The 17,938-nt window shown below is 41.7% G+C and overlaps 1 protein-coding gene across 2 annotated transcripts; it reads right to left on the bottom strand.

Annotated features, from left to right (window-relative positions):
- Window positions 1-183: 183 nt before the first annotated feature.
- LOC129821954 (calcineurin B homologous protein 2-like) lies at window positions 184-5,177 on the bottom strand. Of its 2 annotated transcripts, XM_055879729.1 has the most exons (7): window positions 4,892-5,177; window positions 4,192-4,264; window positions 3,980-4,060; window positions 3,571-3,695; window positions 3,404-3,465; window positions 2,884-3,006; window positions 184-2,622 (listed from the first exon to the last, which is right to left on the bottom strand). In XM_055879729.1, exons 1-7 carry the CDS (start codon window positions 4,956-4,958, stop codon window positions 2,569-2,571), a joined length of 585 nt encoding a protein of 194 aa, XP_055735704.1. In that variant the 5' UTR covers window positions 4,959-5,177; the 3' UTR covers window positions 184-2,568. The 2 variants fall into 2 exon arrangements, with proteins under 2 accessions (XP_055735704.1, XP_055735703.1); XM_055879728.1 differs by lacking the exon at window positions 4,892-5,177 and having other exon boundaries at window positions 4,192-4,462.
- Window positions 5,178-17,938: the final 12,761 nt, after the last annotated feature.

Genomic DNA, 17,938 nt, shown 5'->3' with positions numbered 1-17,938 from the left:
GCCACCCTGTGTTCAATCAGAGAAATTAGAAGGAACATTTCACATGGAACAAACTTTGAAAAGAACCCCATGTTACATGGCCGTAGATAGCAACAGGAGGTGTGACTATTTGAATCAGTAACATCAAAAAGTGTACTGATGCTAGAAATATGAAAATCAGTTGCAAAAAATACTCCAGACAAATACCAATAGGGTTATTTAATTAAGATTCCATGTATCTGACAAAAAAATTCTGAGATTTGAGAAATACATTTTGGCACACATTAGTTCAAATATCATCCAGTCAGTCACAAACAGACCCTTTCATTACTCTGGGTCAAAATGTAGACATTAGTTTTGTTGGACTGTCTCTAAATCAAATCTATTGAAACAATTAGAGCCAAGCTTAGGTTTTTCATGGCCTTTTCTCCTCATAAGCAACTCAGTAAATGAATGCTACAATTTACAAAAATATTAATTTGTAGAAATATTCTATTACTTTCGTACTCGTATGTATAGTTCTCAAGTTCAGTGTAATTGGACACCGACTGCTACATCTAGAGACTTATTACAGTAAAGTCTTAGAACACCTAATCATTCCAGGGATTTTCATTTTTTTTCATATTTTCTACATTGTAGAATAATAGTGAAGACATCAAAACTATTAAATAACACATATGGAATCAAGTAGTAACCAAAAAAGTGTTAAACAAATCAAAATCTATTTTATATTTGAGATTCTTCAAAGTAGCCATCCTTTGCCTTGATGACAGCTTTGCACACTCTTGACATTCTCTCAACCAGCTTCATGAGGTAGTCACCTGGAATGCATTTCAATTAAAAGTTAATTTTGGGAATTTCTTTCCTTCTAAATGCATTTGAGCCAATCAGTTGTGTTGTGACAAGGTAGGGGGGGTATACAGAAGATAGCCCTATTTTGTAAAAGACCAAGTCCACATTATGGCAAGAACAGCTCAAATAAGCAAATAGAAATGACAGTCCATCATTGCTTTATGACATGAAGGTCAGTAAATACGGAACATTTCAAGAACTTTGAAGTTTCTTCAAGTGCAGTCGCAAAAATCATCAAGCACTATGATGAAACTGGCTCTCATGAGGACCGCCACAGGAATGGAAGACCCAGAGTTACCTCTGCTGCAGAGGATAGGTTCATTAAAGAGTTACCAGCCTCATAAATTGCAGCCCAAATAAATGCTTCACAGACTTCAAGTAACAGACACATCTCAACATCAACTGTTCAGAGGAGACTGTATGAATCAGGCCTTCATGGTCAAATTGCTGTAAAGAAAACACTACTAACGGACACCAATAATAAGAAGAGACTTGCTTGGGCCAAGAAACACGAGCAATGGACATTAGACTGGTGGAAATTTGTCCTTTGGTCTGGAGTCCAAATTGGAGAATTTTGGTTCCAACTGCCGTGTCTTTGTGAGACGCGTGTGGGTGAACGGATGATCTCTGCATGTGTATTTCCCACCGTAAAGCATGAAGGAGGAGGTGTTATGGTGTGGGGGTGCTTTGCTGGTGACACTGTCAGTGATTTATTTAGAATTCAAGGCATACTTAACCAGCATGACTACCACAGCATTCTGCAGCGATACACCATCCCATCTGGTTTGGGCTTAGTGGGACTGTCATTTGTTTTTCACCAGGACAATTACCCAACACACCTCAAGGCTGTAAGGGCTATTTTACCAAGAAGGAGATTGATGGAGTGCTGCATCAGATGATCTGGCCTCCACAATCCCCCGACCTCAACCAAATTGAGATTGTTTGGGATGTGTCGGGCCGCAGAGTGAAGGAAAAGCAGCCAACAAGTGCTCAGCATATGTGGGAACTCCTTCAAGACTGTTGGAAAAGCATTCCAGGTGAAGCTGGTTGAGAGAATGCCAAGAGTGTGCAAAGCTGTCATCAAGGCAAAGGGTGGCTATTTGAAGAATTTCAAATATAAAATATATTTTGATTTGTTTAACACTTTTTTTTGTTTAATTCCATATGTGTTATTTCATAGTTTTGATGTCTTCACTATTGTTCTACAATTTAGAAAAGAGTAATAATAAAGAAAAACCCTTGAGTGAGTAGATGTTCTAAAACTTTTGACCGGTAGTGTACTTCAAAAAATTAACAAGGAAGAGTGAATTTCAAGTATCCGTTTCCCTTCATAAAAGCTTATGTTTGCCCTTGTCAAAACTAACATATTTTTTTTGTTTCTACAATTATAAAGCGACTTTGGGTCCTTGATTACCACTAAATAAGTCCCATGTATAATTATTATTATTAAATTGCATTTTATTGTATTATATAAAAGCAGTTACTATGTAGTTATACAGTAGGCCTCTAGTACAGTTAGACTTTGGAACATGATGCCCATATTCCAGTATGCTGTAAAAAAACATATTAAGTTACAGCATATTATTCAGTCATTTAAAGGTATTTAGTGTTAGTCATCCAGTTAAAGAAATCAGTAATATTTCCCTGCAGAAGCCTTGTATTTACCATGGAGGGATGAGTACACACAGTGGGCTACATCACCATGAACAGTCAGTTGACCCAGTGCAACCACTCTAGCTAGCGCAGGAAGCGAATGCTCATCTTGTGGTCGATGTTCACCTTCTCCAGGGACTGTAAGGAGAAGGAAAAGCCAAAGTTAGACTGAGTGGAATGGTGGAATTGGTGTATTAAATCACAAGCAAATGCAGCCACTGAATATGAGAGGATGGGCAAAATACTGTCATCGCACAATGTACAGTATGCTGTTTGACTACAGCAATGGCCGACATCATTTTCTATGGGCATGAACTTTGTATGTCTTAGTATTCTGGGTGCCCTGTGCTGCAATGCACCATGTTGATATGTCAGTCTTAGAGCTCTACCCGGTGGTACCTTGCGGAACTCCTCAAAGGAGATGGCATCGTCCTTGTCCAGGTCAGCCTCCTGGATGGTGCGGTCGGCAATGCTCTCTAGCTGCTCCTCCGTCACCTGCATCTCCAGCATGGACCGCAGCACCTGTCAATCACCCTCAGCTATCAATCACATCCCAAACACATAGAGAAGGGCTTCATTCTATTGTATAGGGCCCTCAAATTTAAATCCCGACTATGAAACCAGTTCAACTGCTTTTTTTTCATTCTTCCCCTCTAATCAGGGCCTGATTTAGACCTGGGACAAAAGGTGGGTTCAATATATTTTCAGGTAAAACAGAAAACCAGCAGGCTCCAGACCTCATAGTGTAAGATTTCAATACCTCTGATATAGGGTGTAGGCATTTCAGCCATAAATTGTAGGGACATACAAGACCTGGTTCACAACAGAGAAACAATTTACATCACTAACTATTGGTGGTATATTGTGTTGCTCACCATACAGAGTATTATTGTCAGTAAAGCCAACAGTTATTACAGACCTGTAGAAGCTCAGCTCTGGAGATTTTTCCATCTTTGTCCTGGTCATATAGTTGGAAGGCAACTGAAAGGAAGGAGAAAACCAGGGGGGATCTGATTGAGTTGAATTTGAACGCTAAAATCTATTTTGAGTCAACCACAACAACAACAGAAATGCCAGAGGACTCACACTTGAGTTTACTGGTCCTACTGTTGACAGGTTCAGGCATACTGGGATCTTTGGGACGTTTTTTGTCCGCAGGTCGGAAGTGGGCCAGGATCCTCACAAAGGAGTGGAAGTCCACTGTTTCCTGCCTGAGAGAGAGATTGTGTTAAGACCAAAACCTGCTTGCATTCCAAACGTACAGGATACGTGGATATAAAAAATAAAAAAAGTTTATTGTTGCACAGAATTGACTGAAGTTAAATCAATATTTAGTCTTGTTGATTGTGCACTCTGTTTTTTTAAGGAGACCTACAAAAAGCCTGGACTTTTATATTACAGCAAAAATGGACATTAACCTTCACATTACCATTTCATTGGTGAGGTTATCAAGTCAGCAATTTTACTCAAACCTGTAAGAAATGTTGTTCTATACCCTGGAGAGAAGAAAGCCCCAATGATCCGATCCCCGATGGGGTTCATCGCCAACCTATTAATGGCTCCAAAATCCTGTGGGCTTCACAGTAATGGGGATAAAACAAAGACAGGACATTCAGACATAATTATTATTATTCTGACATGCACTGTTTTAGTCAACACTGGTTTAACAAACAAACTCCATAAAGCTGACATGGTCCCACCACTTACCGGAGAAGGCCTGTCTTTTCCTTGTCCAATGCTTCGAAACGGTCATAAAGTCGAACAATGTGTGCAGGGGTGACTATGTTGATGAGAAAACAGCAGAACCATCGATTCATGCTATTAGTATTAGTAATGGGCAGGACAGCGGCACACCAAATCATTTAATCAATACATGCAATAGCCATAGATGCCAGTTCATTGCTCTGGATTGCATTCAAGCAAACACTCCATGAATGATTCAAGCATTTATATAAAGTAGCCTAAAGGCCAAGTTATAAATTACCTAAAACATCTCAAAGCTACATGTATATGTCCATATAAGTCTCTGTTCAAAGCTGAGATATTCAATACTGTATTTGGTTGGGTAAGACACATGCGTATTTTGGTCAGTCAAAGTTGTGCGCGAAATTTGCGCACCTGTCAAACATCACTCTTATCGTTGCGAAAGCTATTAATAATTTGGACACATTTCAAAATATCTGCGGTCTAAAACATTTCGAGAGAAAAAATGCAATAGAAGGAATTGAAAAACTGGGCTCCATATGTCTGTCACAAAAACATTCATAATGAAATCCCGTTATACGCCCACTCTCAAAGATTTGTCCTCGAATTTGGCATAAACAATGACGTTATTGTACAATCATGACAATCTCAATACAGATTTTCTAGCAGCCGAAACTACTGTCCTACCCGTCCGAGAACTTACAACCCGTTTCTTGCATTAATTCTTCGACGTTTGGAATTTTTGACAGGGTGGAGTTTGTCGTGCCCATTTCTACAAAAAAGAAAACAATAACATCTGCTTCACTGGACACATAAATATCACGTCCCAGAACTTCTGATTTTCCTGTTGACTTCCCAATGCCTGTAGTTTAGAAATTATACACGACTGTAGCTATGAAATAAACTTTAGTATCCTCGACTAGAGCATGGGTATATTGAACGTCAATTCAGTCAGTTCACCGCTAATGATAGGCATCATATCTATCCAATCGCTGTTAAACCAAGGGGACCAAATGACCAATGGGGTCGTGATTGATGTGTTTTCAAGAACACAAATTCAACCAAGTCTGTTCTTACAACAGATCTCCAAGATTGATATCGAATTTTATCAACAGCCTGGATTTACTATCCAGCAGGGATAGCATTATATATAGCAAAGTGGATCTTTGATTAATATATTTGCATTATGGCTATATTATCACTAATATCCTACTACCAACACTAATCCATTACATAATAGAATCAATTAACCCAATGATTACAATAGGCTACTAGCCTGTATGCTCCTGAGTAGATTGACAATCACTATACTGTCCAACACAATGTTACACGCAAATTAAACATGCTTTGTAGACGTTGTTACAGTGGTCATTTGACACTAGATGGCACCATCCCTTTCAGATATCAAGGAACCATAGGCTGCTACAGCATAGCAGGACAGTGTGTGCATTGTGAGTAGTCTTGTTTTGGTATGGGACAGCTCTGAAAGGTTATCAGCTATCAGTTGGAAAGCTGGTTTGTGTGTCATGTGTCAATGAACTGGTCTGTATATTCTGCATGCTGCTTTTCCCAAACCATTCTTAGATAATAGTTCATGTGACTCAAGGATCCAAGTCCATTGGAATCTGTTCCTTCTGAATGAACCTGGTGCTATAAAATCCAGATCTTCAATGTTAAAAAAGATTCGGGGCAACACGTTTCCAAATCAACACAGTTATGTGTATTTCTCTTCATCAACAAAAACAAACAATTTGTGCATCCTGGATGACACACATTTTGCTGAGGACTTGTCAGCAACGGTTTAAATGTGTTTAAATGACCGGCAACAGTGATGCTTGCCTTGCTCATGTATTTATATAGTCCTAGTCTGTTTGAATTGCTCCCTTTGCTGAACTTCACATTTGAACCATAAAAAGCCTTTGCGGGCTAGAAAGACTGCTTCCAACAACAAGAACATTTTAGTTGGCCTACTCACACCAAATTTCAACACTAATAACAAAGCAAGCAAATCAATGTCCCTTTTTCTGTCCACAAATGTCTATCGTAAACAAACATCTCTCCCTTGTAGCTGATTTATATATATTTCTTCGAATTTATTGGGCTGGATAAGCAATGGGGAGTGTCTCACAATCTCTTACATGAAATAGACATCAAATCCATCCACTCTGCTACTGCTGTCATACCCCCCAAAAATAGCTAGATATATTAATTCAGGCCACCTTCATTCAACCAAATAGTAGTGTAATAACAAAAGGAAATATGAGAGATGTAACCAGGACGACTGACTAGATGCCAAAGGGCTCCATGCCATGTAACCAGCCAGCAAAGACCTCTCAGCCCTCATGATCACACTCCTAAGTGCCCAAGAGAGACATTAGCAAGCTGCTCCCCATGTCTTGTTCTATTATTACTTGTTAACATACACCGTATGTGGCGAGTCACACACTCAGGAGCCACAGCACTAACACATACTGGATGGAGCTGGATATTCCTTCCATGTTGGAATGTACAGAGAGAGTTAGGAAGTAAGAGTGTCAGAGTGGTCCAATCAGTGCTCTCCACTCAGCGAGTGAGAGAGCTAGGGTTTTTCTTCTCCTGTCTTGTACAATTCCTCATTGGTGGCAGAGGTGAACATGCAGGGTGGTTCACTAGATGTTAGCACTCCCACCTCCTCCAGACTAGACACACACGCACACGCACGCACGCACACAGCACAAAGAAGAAGTCGGATTCAAATTTAGCACATTGTCGGCTGTCCAGTGTGCTGCTGTATATCGTGCCTCAGATTGAATCCTGGCCTTATACAAATTGCTTATTATTAATGTTACACAAGTAAACAGCCTCTACATTTGGCAGGCTGTTCATTTTGGAGAGCTGGCATTTTTCCCAGATAACATCTCATTTTTCACCACTTAAAGTTTTGTTTATCTTAATGGACACCAGTAACTCAGAGCCCCCATACATTTTTTCTCCCTATGAGAAGTTGACCCATGTACAATAATACATCAGGAGTATTTCAAATGGCCAAAGGAGTGAGTTGCCTTCAGTACAACTTTGCAGGATCAAGATAAGTTCTGTAGACCTGGTAGTGGTCCAGTAAACTGAGCAGTCTGGACTCTTGACATGCATGCGCTGTTCCGTGCCAATAGTCTTTCAGCACCAAAGATAAAGTATTGATCGATTCCTTCACAATGTTTATTCTATGATAGGAGATTATTCCATGTTTATCTTTCATTTATGTTCTATATTTCTTGTTTCCTACAATCCACACCTTTTCAATCTCACTTTCTGATACCAGTGAAACTATCTAGGCTCCTAGGTTCCGTTTCATGACATGTGCCACGGGTCACTGACAAGGTATGATACATAACACAAAGATTGAAATTCATTCCAGCTTTCTAGTAGTCGCTCATGGGGAACTTAGTTGGGCATTTTTTGCATTTTTTGCATTTAACCTTCAAATGCATTAAGACGAATGGCTCTCTAATGCCCCTGGCAACAGAAGGCAATGAATAACCAACAAGACAGGCTTTGATTGGAACCTGTCTCTCCAAAGCAACTACTAACTGCAGAGAACAGATGAACAGAACAAGAGTTTTGAAATATAAAAACGGACTGAGGAAATCCCGCCTCTTTCGTTTTGAGTAATTTGCACAAACTTTCTTTCGGGGCGGTTTTGTCCTTGGTGCCACAAGCAATGAAAGTGAAAGCATGTCAGAGGCTGGGTTGGGCAGCGTGCCAATTGGGAAAGACTGAAGTGTTCCTGGCTATTTGAACTTTGACCCCGCCCAGCCACGGCTGATAAAAGACTTGTAAACACCGTCCTCAGTCTGAGTGAATGGGAAGGTAAGCTCTGGTTCGTGTTCCGTTCATCTCAAACTAAAGGCATCACAGGCAGAGAACCTCTCAGTCTGTCTGAACTGGAAAACTACAACATTTTCATTTGTCTTATATGTCATGTCAGGTTAAGCATAGACATTATGTTATATAACTTTAAAAGACAGGAAGAGCAGTTCAACGTTTAGTGTCATGCCAGGTTGTCAGCCAGTTGTCTTCATTACACCCCCTGTATTTCCTGAGAATTTAATAACAACAAGAAAAATACCTCACAGTTGATGATTTAAAATATCTATGTATGTCTAAATGATAGGCTACCCTTTGATTAATAACAATGACCAATATTAGTATGGGTAAATAATAATGCATTATGCAAGAGGATGGCGCTCCACCAGGGTGCTTTCCCTCAGTTGGTGGTCCTCACTGGCGCCCTCATACATTTAGGCGCCATTCTTGGTCAACTCCCGCCATGCGACCTGAGCAGGCGACACCCGCAATGTCTCAAGTGTGCTCAGCCGCAAACTGGGTCAATAATCCGTGGCGAGGGAGTCTGTTGGCCTGTCTGTCTCCCCCGTCGTCTGTGGGGCTGGGACTGGAACTGGGTGGGGGAGTTACGTGGAGCTGAAGAAGGGGTGTCTGCAGGGCTGGGGCGGGTTGATAATGAAGGGAGAACATTCCGGGCCAGTGGAGTGCAAGAGAGACCAGACTCAATGCGACAGGCACAGGAAATAACAGTGAGCGGGGGCCCCTCTGCTACAACTACCTATCTCCATTACACACCATAACTATCCACTAGCTTGTCTTGGCATAGCATATCTAAACTACAATTTACAACAACGAAAATCCAGATGAAACCCCGTATCCCAAAACCCCATCCAACATCCCGAGGCCCATCAGACCATGATGCACCACTCTGTCCCCACAATGCACTGAGCAGTTCTGGCTAATGAAGATGCCATCCAGATGAAAGGGCAACCATGGGGGGCACAAGTTGAGGCCAGGAGGTTCCTGGGGCTTGTAAGCCCTCCCCTACCTCCCTCAGCTAATGATGACGTTTCCATCTAACACAAGGGGGTTAAATGAAATGGTAAAGGGGCGCTGGGGCCACCAGGTGGGCAGGGGGGTGGCTCTCCAGTGTTAAACGCTGTGGAAGCCCTTTTAATCAAGTAATGCCCTGGAGCAGGGCCCATCTGGGACATCTGTGAGGTGCTGCTAGGAAGGGGGTTGGGCAGGGTGGCATGTTTGTTGCTTGTTTACACAAATTTCCCAGTTGAAGAAGTTTCTCTCCCCTGCGCCAAACGATGGATTATAAAACGACTCCTCCTTCCTCAACACAAACGCACCTCAAAGTCAAAGTGCTTAACATAACTCTGTGACGGCTCCAAACCCAGCTACCCCCTCTCTGAGGGGACGGTTCAGTGCCAGGCTGAGATTTCTCTTCTCATTTGGAAGTGGGCGCTAAAAAAGTGCTAAAGAAAAAAAATCATGCACAATAAAGCTGAGGGGAGAACAATACGGAGCGTGCTCCTTGCTTGCCTTGATGACAGATGGCGGGGGAGGCGAAGGTTTCTTGGAAGAGGACCAGCTCTTAATTATTGAGCGTCTGAATGGAAGGCGATCGGCTCATTAGCAAGGAGAACGCTGACATGGACCCTCCCCGCGCCGTCCTGGGGGCTGACAGCCATGCCCCGGGACACTAATTGCGCAAATTGCTGGAGCACCGTCACTGCCAAACCACCTCCACACTGGGGGTGGGGGGTTGGGGGTGATGGTGGTGGAGATGGGGGGGTTGGAGTTACGCCCTTGTTGCCCCACAGGTCTCAAGCGCAGAAGAAAAAAAGACGTAGGGAAGGTGAGCAACCCTCCACTTAGGTAACTTTAGGCCTTGAGTGTGGGATACTACTGGGTCAAAGAAAAGTCAATATTGGATAAATGAGTTACGCCTGGAACCCAATGGGAGAGACAGCAAAAGCCGTGGTGCTCCTATAGTTTTGGTTCAGTCTGTTTAAACCAATGATTTATACACACATCATTGGTCCCCAAACAATTGCTAGCTTTTTGTGGCGTGGGTTGGTCTCCACTAAAGGGGGGGTATTGAAAGGAAACAAGCTAGTGTGCAAAGCCTTTTTCCTCCTGCTTTTCTAAACATTTAATCATTGTTGTGTGAATAATGTATTAGGCAGATATGAAAATACCCGGCCTCAGTCTTCGAGTGATTTAATTCATTCCAGAATAGTCTCCAATCTGATTAAATCCATTTCCAAATAAGCCCTCCTCCATGGGCCAGATTGAATTTCCAAGATATTGCATCGATTTATCCATAGCCACTAAATATCTGAGTAAACAGGAACCGTGCGTCATCCAATACACCGGTATTCTTTGCACTCCGGATAATATCCCATGTCTGGGTTGCACTCTCATTTGGATGTCTCAACATTTCTGTAAAAGTTTCAACACATTCTCAAAGAAAGGTCCTCAATGTTGCCGAAGAAGCACCTACAATCCCGTCCACATCATTGGGTATTTGTAGTAGCACCTAGCACCAGATGCAGGTTTAGACCTGATGTGGTGTAAAGGTATTTGTCCCTTGATCATGGTACTGGGAAACCACAGTGTTCCTTTGTAATGAGTCACGCTGTGTAACTATTGTAAACTACACTGGTTTTTCCTGCTTGGGGCTTTTGGACACACTAGTTGAATTAACATTGTTTCCACATCCAGTCGAACTGACGTCTGTGCCCAGTGGGTGGTCACTGTATGTCAAAGACTTGGTCATACATGTCCGTTTTTCAATTTTCCTATGTAAAAAATGCTTTTACAGTCACAATTTTTACCATCAAGGCCAAGTCTGGAAAACCTAAACTTGCATTTTCAGCAAATATGTAAGCATCTAACAAGTAAAGAGCGGAGTTAATAGCTTACACATGGATGACAAAGACAGGCCTACATGTACTACGGTCTGGTTTCAATCCGTAGCGCTGAAGAGCTGCTCTACAGGGTGATAGAAATTGAAAGGCAATGCTCCCACGTGGAGACTGCATTCATGGTAAACGCTGCACATGTCAGCTCAAATCGAAATGACCTTTACATTTCCATTGCGCTAGAGCGCTGAACATCAGCGATCAGCGATCCAGCCCTAGGCCATGATGTTTTCTTGAGTTAGTGTATGTGAGTGTCTTACGATAAGGCATCTGACTTGAAGAGGTATACCGTCAGCCATATCTAACAGTGGGGAGACTACCAAAGCCACAGACGTATTTCCATAAAGAGGCATGAAAACATGTCTTCATTTATCATCTACACATCAACCGGTCTATAAAAAAAACCCGCCTTACGAGAGGGATTTCCCAAGTCCCTTCAGTTGAAACTGGTTTCTTTACTTAACGAACTCCAGTCAGACCTGAAGATATACAATAAGTAGTAATTACTGGATACGATTGGGACTCAACTAAACAAATTTGTGTGCCATGTTTCAGAAGATTAAACAGTAACATCCGGTTGAACTTCCTCTTTGACTGCGTCAGCATTGACTCACCGGACTCTCTGTCCAATCTAATAGTGGATTGGGAAAAGGGGGAAATCCCAGGGTGACAGGTGTTAAAACGCTGCTAAAGACGTGTTGTTGAGGGATGTTCGGTTCTCCTGAAGGAACATGTCAGGACTGAAACTAAGACCCTCAGACTTCCTCCACCAAGGAGAACTGAGATTCTTAAGATATTCTCATAACAAGCTGCGGAAGGCAACATACTTAGCCTACACCTAGTGAATACATTTGGCCACATTAGTAAGTAATGTTGTTCCACGTTTGTTTAGTTATTCCACACTATCATTACCTTTGCCACTGTGAAACTATTCAAGCATGTCACAGGGATTTCATCTGACATTTAGTCCTACCAAAACAGTTCTATGTAGGACAGACTTTATCCTAAACTATAATCCCCCGCATCTCAGTTTCACTATGATGCTGAATGTTTTCAGTGTGGCATGGTATTTAACCTCGTCACTCTCTTAACTGCTATGTTTATGTCATGTCATGTTTAATGGACAAGCACAAGGCAGCAGTGTCTTTGTCTCAAGTAAGCTTACGTTGGCTGCTCGCCAAGTTATGAGTCAGCAACACACTACTTCCTCTTTAATACGATAAGTTACACATTTGCACTATGATAAGATCCCCCCCTTCCCTTTTCTGGGAAGACCTTTACAAGTATTGGATTTTCCAGCCACAAAGTCAACGTAAATGCCCTACAAGCCTTCACTGAAATTACAACACTATTAAAGCTATTTGGTGAACCAGACATTTGAGGAATATTACAGTATGTAATAATCACCTATTACACATATATTAGTGATGTTTAAACATTAATACATGTTAAAAACCTGTTTTATCTACCTTTGTGCAGTTTATTGACACCAGATATAATCAACCTTTCCCAACACAGAAAATAAATGAGAGCGTGCACAAATGCTTGCGTGTGCATGCCGTTATTCATATCTTAGTATCTACCTGCAGAGAAAAGGGCAGCAGAACTCTGGTGAGATTTCTTCACTGTGACCTGCAGGGTAAAGACAGAATAGGGGAAAGTTAGCAGTACAGTCAGAGAGAAAACTGAGATCTCAAGGAGCTCGGTGACAACACTTCGCCTATGGGCGATGTCTTCCCAAGGACCAATCTCAACGGTGGATGCACTATAACCCCCATCTCTCCATCTCTGACTAGTTGCATATTGCAGAGGTGTGATTCTACAACTCTGAGAACAGGCGAGGAGAGGTGAGGAGATGAAGAATGTTGTCTTGAATAGTCATTGGAACGAAAAGGATATTAGGACTTAGATTGACTAATCCTACCGGGTTACATTTCCTAACATGCAAGAGGCCATTACGGTATGTGGTTTGGTTTGATATGGCCTTCAGTTTTGAAACGTACTCCAAACACCTAAATAGTTGATTACCCTCAGTGGCCTTCTCTTCCATGTATAGTAGGAGAAAATCACCAAAGTGTCACACAAGCCAATCTGGAATTTCTGGATTATGAACGAAGCGGAGAGGTGTAGAAATATCAGGATAATAACAAGGAACTTAAGGCTGCTTGATATCAACTCTTAGTGCTTCACTGTTCTCAAGGACCAAAGGGTGAACCAAACAGCGTATCGTGTCACGTTGGACTCTAGCCTATTTAGTCTTATCTGAATATATGTTGTCGTTGTTTTGATAAGAATCACTCATTGCAAAAACAGTGGAATTTAGATGTTTCCCACAGAGTCAGAGTTATACTGATTCAATTATATTTAGTAATTTTGTCCTGAGATTCCTGATCCGCATAGAGGTTAGGTATTTAGTACTTTTTAAATGCTTGTAATGCCCTATATGCAAAAGCTCAAGAACATTTCATTGCATTAGGCTACTTTTAGGAATTATCTGGTTTATGTTATATCAATCTTCAATATCTAATTTATACAGTTTTTATTAAGTCCACAGTTGTTTCTTCACTGCTTGCATAGTGTAGGCCTAATTGGCAGAGTAGGTTATATGCCCAAGTAGACAGCCATTGTTATGCCATAAAGAACTTTTGAGACCAAGGCCATGGGAAAATCCAGTCCCAAGATCTAGAAAATGGAATGTTTAAAAAAAAAATATTTCCCTACTATTTGTCAAGTCATATGTTTACAATGATTTTTGACATGTTCTATCTTCCTTGTCTATGTCACTCACCTCTGGCACGTGCGGTATGAAGATCTCCTTCAACAGAAGTGATGAATACGCCTTGGCAGTTCCAACGTAGTTCCATGTTCGACACCGCCAAAATATCACACATCAGCATTCTTCATACTGAACCTTTGTTTTGGAGGTGTTCAGAACAAAGATAACGGCAGAGAAAGCTTGTTGGAGACTAAAAAAGCTTTTTTGTAGATCGTTTAACACAACATCTGGGGAGGGGCCAGCTGAGTATAAGACTGTATCATCTGCATATAAATGGATGAGAGAGCTTGTTGTTGATGTAAATTGAGAAGAGCGTGGGGCCTAGGATCGAGCCTTAGGGTACTCCTTTGGTGACATGCAGTGGCTGAGAAAGCAGATGTTCTGACTTTACACACTGCACTCTTTAGGAGAGTTAGTTAGCAAACCATGCCAAAGACCTCTCAAAGACACCAATACTCCATACCTGACCAACAAGAATGGAATGCTCTGGCCAAGTCTATAAAAATAGCAGCACAACTTTGCTTACAATCAAGGGCAATGGTGACATCATTTAGGACCTTTAAGGTTGCAGTGACACATCCATAACCTGAGCAGAAACCACATTGTATACCAGAGATTACTATAGACATCAAGAAAGCCATTAAATTGATTATTGATAAGTTTTTCCAACACTTTTGATAAACAGGGCAAGATAGAAATTGACCTGTAACAGTTAGGATCTGCTTGATCTCCCCCTTTAAATAAGGGATGTACCTGTAACGGCTTTCTTCTTCCTCCTCTGATGAGGAGTAGTTGGAAGGATCGGAAGACCAATGCGCAGCGCGGTACGTATCCATAATGACTTTTAATAAGAATGAATACGACAAAATACAAAACAATAAAGTAACGAACGAAAACCGAAACAGTTCTGTGTGGAACATACAGACACGGAAGACAACCACCCACAAAACACAACAGAAAACAGGCTACCTAAATATGGTTCCCAATCAGAGACAAACGATTGACAGCTGCCTCTGATTGAGAACCATATCAGGCCAAACACAGAAATAGAAAATCATAGAAAAACTAACATAGACAACCCACCCAACTCACACCCTGACCATACTAAAACAAAAGACAAAACAAAGGAACTAAGGTCAGAACGTGACAGTACCGTCCGGGTCGTCCATCTACAAATGTGACCGTGCGTTGGGCTGTGGCGGTCATGACATTTTGTCAGCCGGTGATTGTCAAGCAAATAACTGCTGGTCTCACGGCAATTGACCTTAGATTAACATGAAGACATTAGCATCTCCTGGCTTCCACACAGGCCACTGATGCAGACCTTTGGAGCATCTACAGTTTAAAAAGTCTAATAAATCCATGTAATATAGCCTACACATCAAAAATCCATTATTTATTTTAGACAGGTCTAAAGAAACATGATACGAAGAAAATGTAGTCTATTTAAGAAGAACAGAATAGCTTACTCTGAGTTGTCCTTATGTTAGGCCCTGATCTGGCTATGCCATATGGCTGTGGGCTACACTAGTTCATTTAGCAGACAAGATTTTCTTAGAATTACGTGGCATTATTTTATATTGTTTTATGGTATGAAGAACACAATTGAACATAGCGGAATAAAATAGAAAGGATATTTTCTCCAAACAATTTGAGGGAGTGCGCACATGCGGCTACTTTGTGGTGAGCGGTTAACAAAGAAATAGGTCCTCCAATATGCTTAATATAGAGTTATTTATGTAACTTTAGTTGTGATACAAATGTTGAGCTATATATTTAGATTTTTAATACATTTTAAGGCCGCATGATGCAACTGACGCAACCGCATAATGTTGACTGAAAAAAGTTGCATGAAAGGCATGAGCTCTGCTTTGTTTTTTTGCTCAGGCTGTACACACTTCATCAGTCTCTCATTCACAATTTGACAAGCACTTGATAATGCCTCAAATTTCCCAGCTGCATCCCCTTTGTGAGGCCATAGCCGTTGTGCCCTTGGGCTGAATATAATAATAATAATTCCCGCCTGGCACCTACTACCATAACCTGTTCAAAGGCACCTACATATTTTGTCCTGCCCACTCACCTTCTCAATGGTACACATACACAATCCACGTCTCAATTGTCTCAAGGCCTAAAAATCCTTCTCTAACATGTCTCCTCTCCTTCATCTACACTGATTGAAGTGGGTTTAACAAGTGACATCAATAAGAGGTCATAGCTTTCACCTGGATTCACCCGGTCAGTCTATATCATGGAAAGAACCGCTGTTCTTAATGTTTTGTACACATCACAGTATAATCAGTCCCTGTTCCAATGGCTCAGCCCTGAAAGCCAGGTCCCGACAGGAGTTGCATCAATGAGTGATACCTGGAGATGATCACCTAGTCTTGTGTATCATTGTCTACATACTGTACCCACTGCAAGACCAACATCCGTAAGGGGCTCTACAGACTCTGACCCCTGTGAGAACGGAGGTTATCCTTAGCTGGGTTGATAAGAGGAATCCTACTAAAGCCCTGGACACATTGCCACTGTCACAAATCCCTTGTGTTCAATTAGCACAATCCGATTAGGGACCCTGGGGCGAGAGTGGGAGCTCTCCCTCCGTCCACTGTCACTAATCCTGTTCACAGGTTCCCAGGTTTAGAAATATGGAGATGTTACATTGGTGCCAAGCTGCGAGGGAATGATTTACTGTTACCTGCTTGTGATTTACTTTGTTCTCAAGGACAAGTATATTAAATTAACTGTATGGTCAATTTATTGTTAACAGATGGAAGCCGGGAGCAACAACACGATGACACTACGTTAAAAAATATATATATTTTGGTAGTACATGACCTTATTCAGAAGAACCACTTTCACTTTGACACTTTACTCATTAGGACTGTTACCAAGGACATGGTGGCAAAGTACAACGGAAATATGCAATGCTAGGATTTTCGGCATAGGTATCTGTATTATGGCAATGCATAATAATTCCACTTAAATAACTTGTCACAGACAGATCCTTGATGTCCTTCGATTTCCAACACAGCTGGGTGACACATGATGTAACAGGACATACATACCGTTCATGTCATAAGATGACCACAGAAAAGAGGACATGGGGGATATAGGGATGTAGTGTGATGTCATAGGCCCAATACTGATGTCATAGGATGTTGTACTAGGTCACAGGATGGTCCAGGAACATCTGCCATGTCTGTGGGTCTACAGGGCCAGAGCAGGCAGATAGGTAGGCTGGTGTAGGGTACAGAGTTGCCCTCTCAGACAATAGGATGTGCTCTAACGCTGACAGGAAACAAGTCAACAGGAAGACGTTGCTTCAGTTTGTCTTCCAGTCCTATTTTAGGCCCCCTCTGCAGTGACAGGATAGAGACAGGTACAAACTCTGTTGACCCTCTTTCCAATAGTCCCCCTCCTAGAGAGAGCGAGAGTTAGACAGAGAGCGAGAGACAGAGCGTGAGAGCTCGAGAGACAGAGCGAGACAGAGAGCAAGAGACATAGCAAGAGCGAGAGAGCGAGAGAGTCTCCTGCTTCCTTTTTCTGACTGTTAGCGGGTTGTTTCAGCAGAAATGGAAAACAAAGTGAACCTAAAGTCATTTGCAAGTTTCCTTTGTTTTGCTTTGCAAGCCATATCTTAAAATTGTCTTTGGTGGAGGAGAAAATGGCGAGAGGAGATGGGGGGGGGGACAAGGAAAATAGCACTTCCTCTTGGCACGGCAGTGAAAACAAAGAGTGTCGCATTCCTCTATGTTGTGCCATGGAGATATAGTAAAGCAAGTTATTGCATTGAGCTGCATAGCCATATTTAATTATGGCCACAGTAGCATAAAAAACATCATAGTTGAGACTTCTCAAAACTGAGTGGATATGCTTATAAATCTCTCAGGTATGTACGCACCTTATGTCTGGAACAAGCAGCAAAGTATCTCAGTATATCAGAGAACAAACGCCTACTTCGTCCCCTGTCTCCACCCTTGAATGTGGCATTAATGTGGTATACACTATTGTATTTTACTTTCTGAAATACAGGATGCAAATGACTATTGGAAATGTGGTAACTCATCCCACATAAAGATCAGTGTGAGAGATTCATCTGGGAAAATATTTGGAGTGATGAAAGCAAAGGAAGTCAAAAGTTTCTATATCCTTGCTCAGGGATGGAATTGCAAATGTATTGTGGGATACCTCCTTCCCATGGCATACCATC

This window comes from Salvelinus fontinalis, chromosome 24, assembly GCF_029448725.1.
Source record: "Salvelinus fontinalis isolate EN_2023a chromosome 24, ASM2944872v1, whole genome shotgun sequence".
Lineage (NCBI taxonomy): Eukaryota > Metazoa > Chordata > Actinopteri > Salmoniformes > Salmonidae > Salvelinus > Salvelinus fontinalis.
This window is presented reverse-complemented; position numbering and strand designations above follow the sequence as displayed.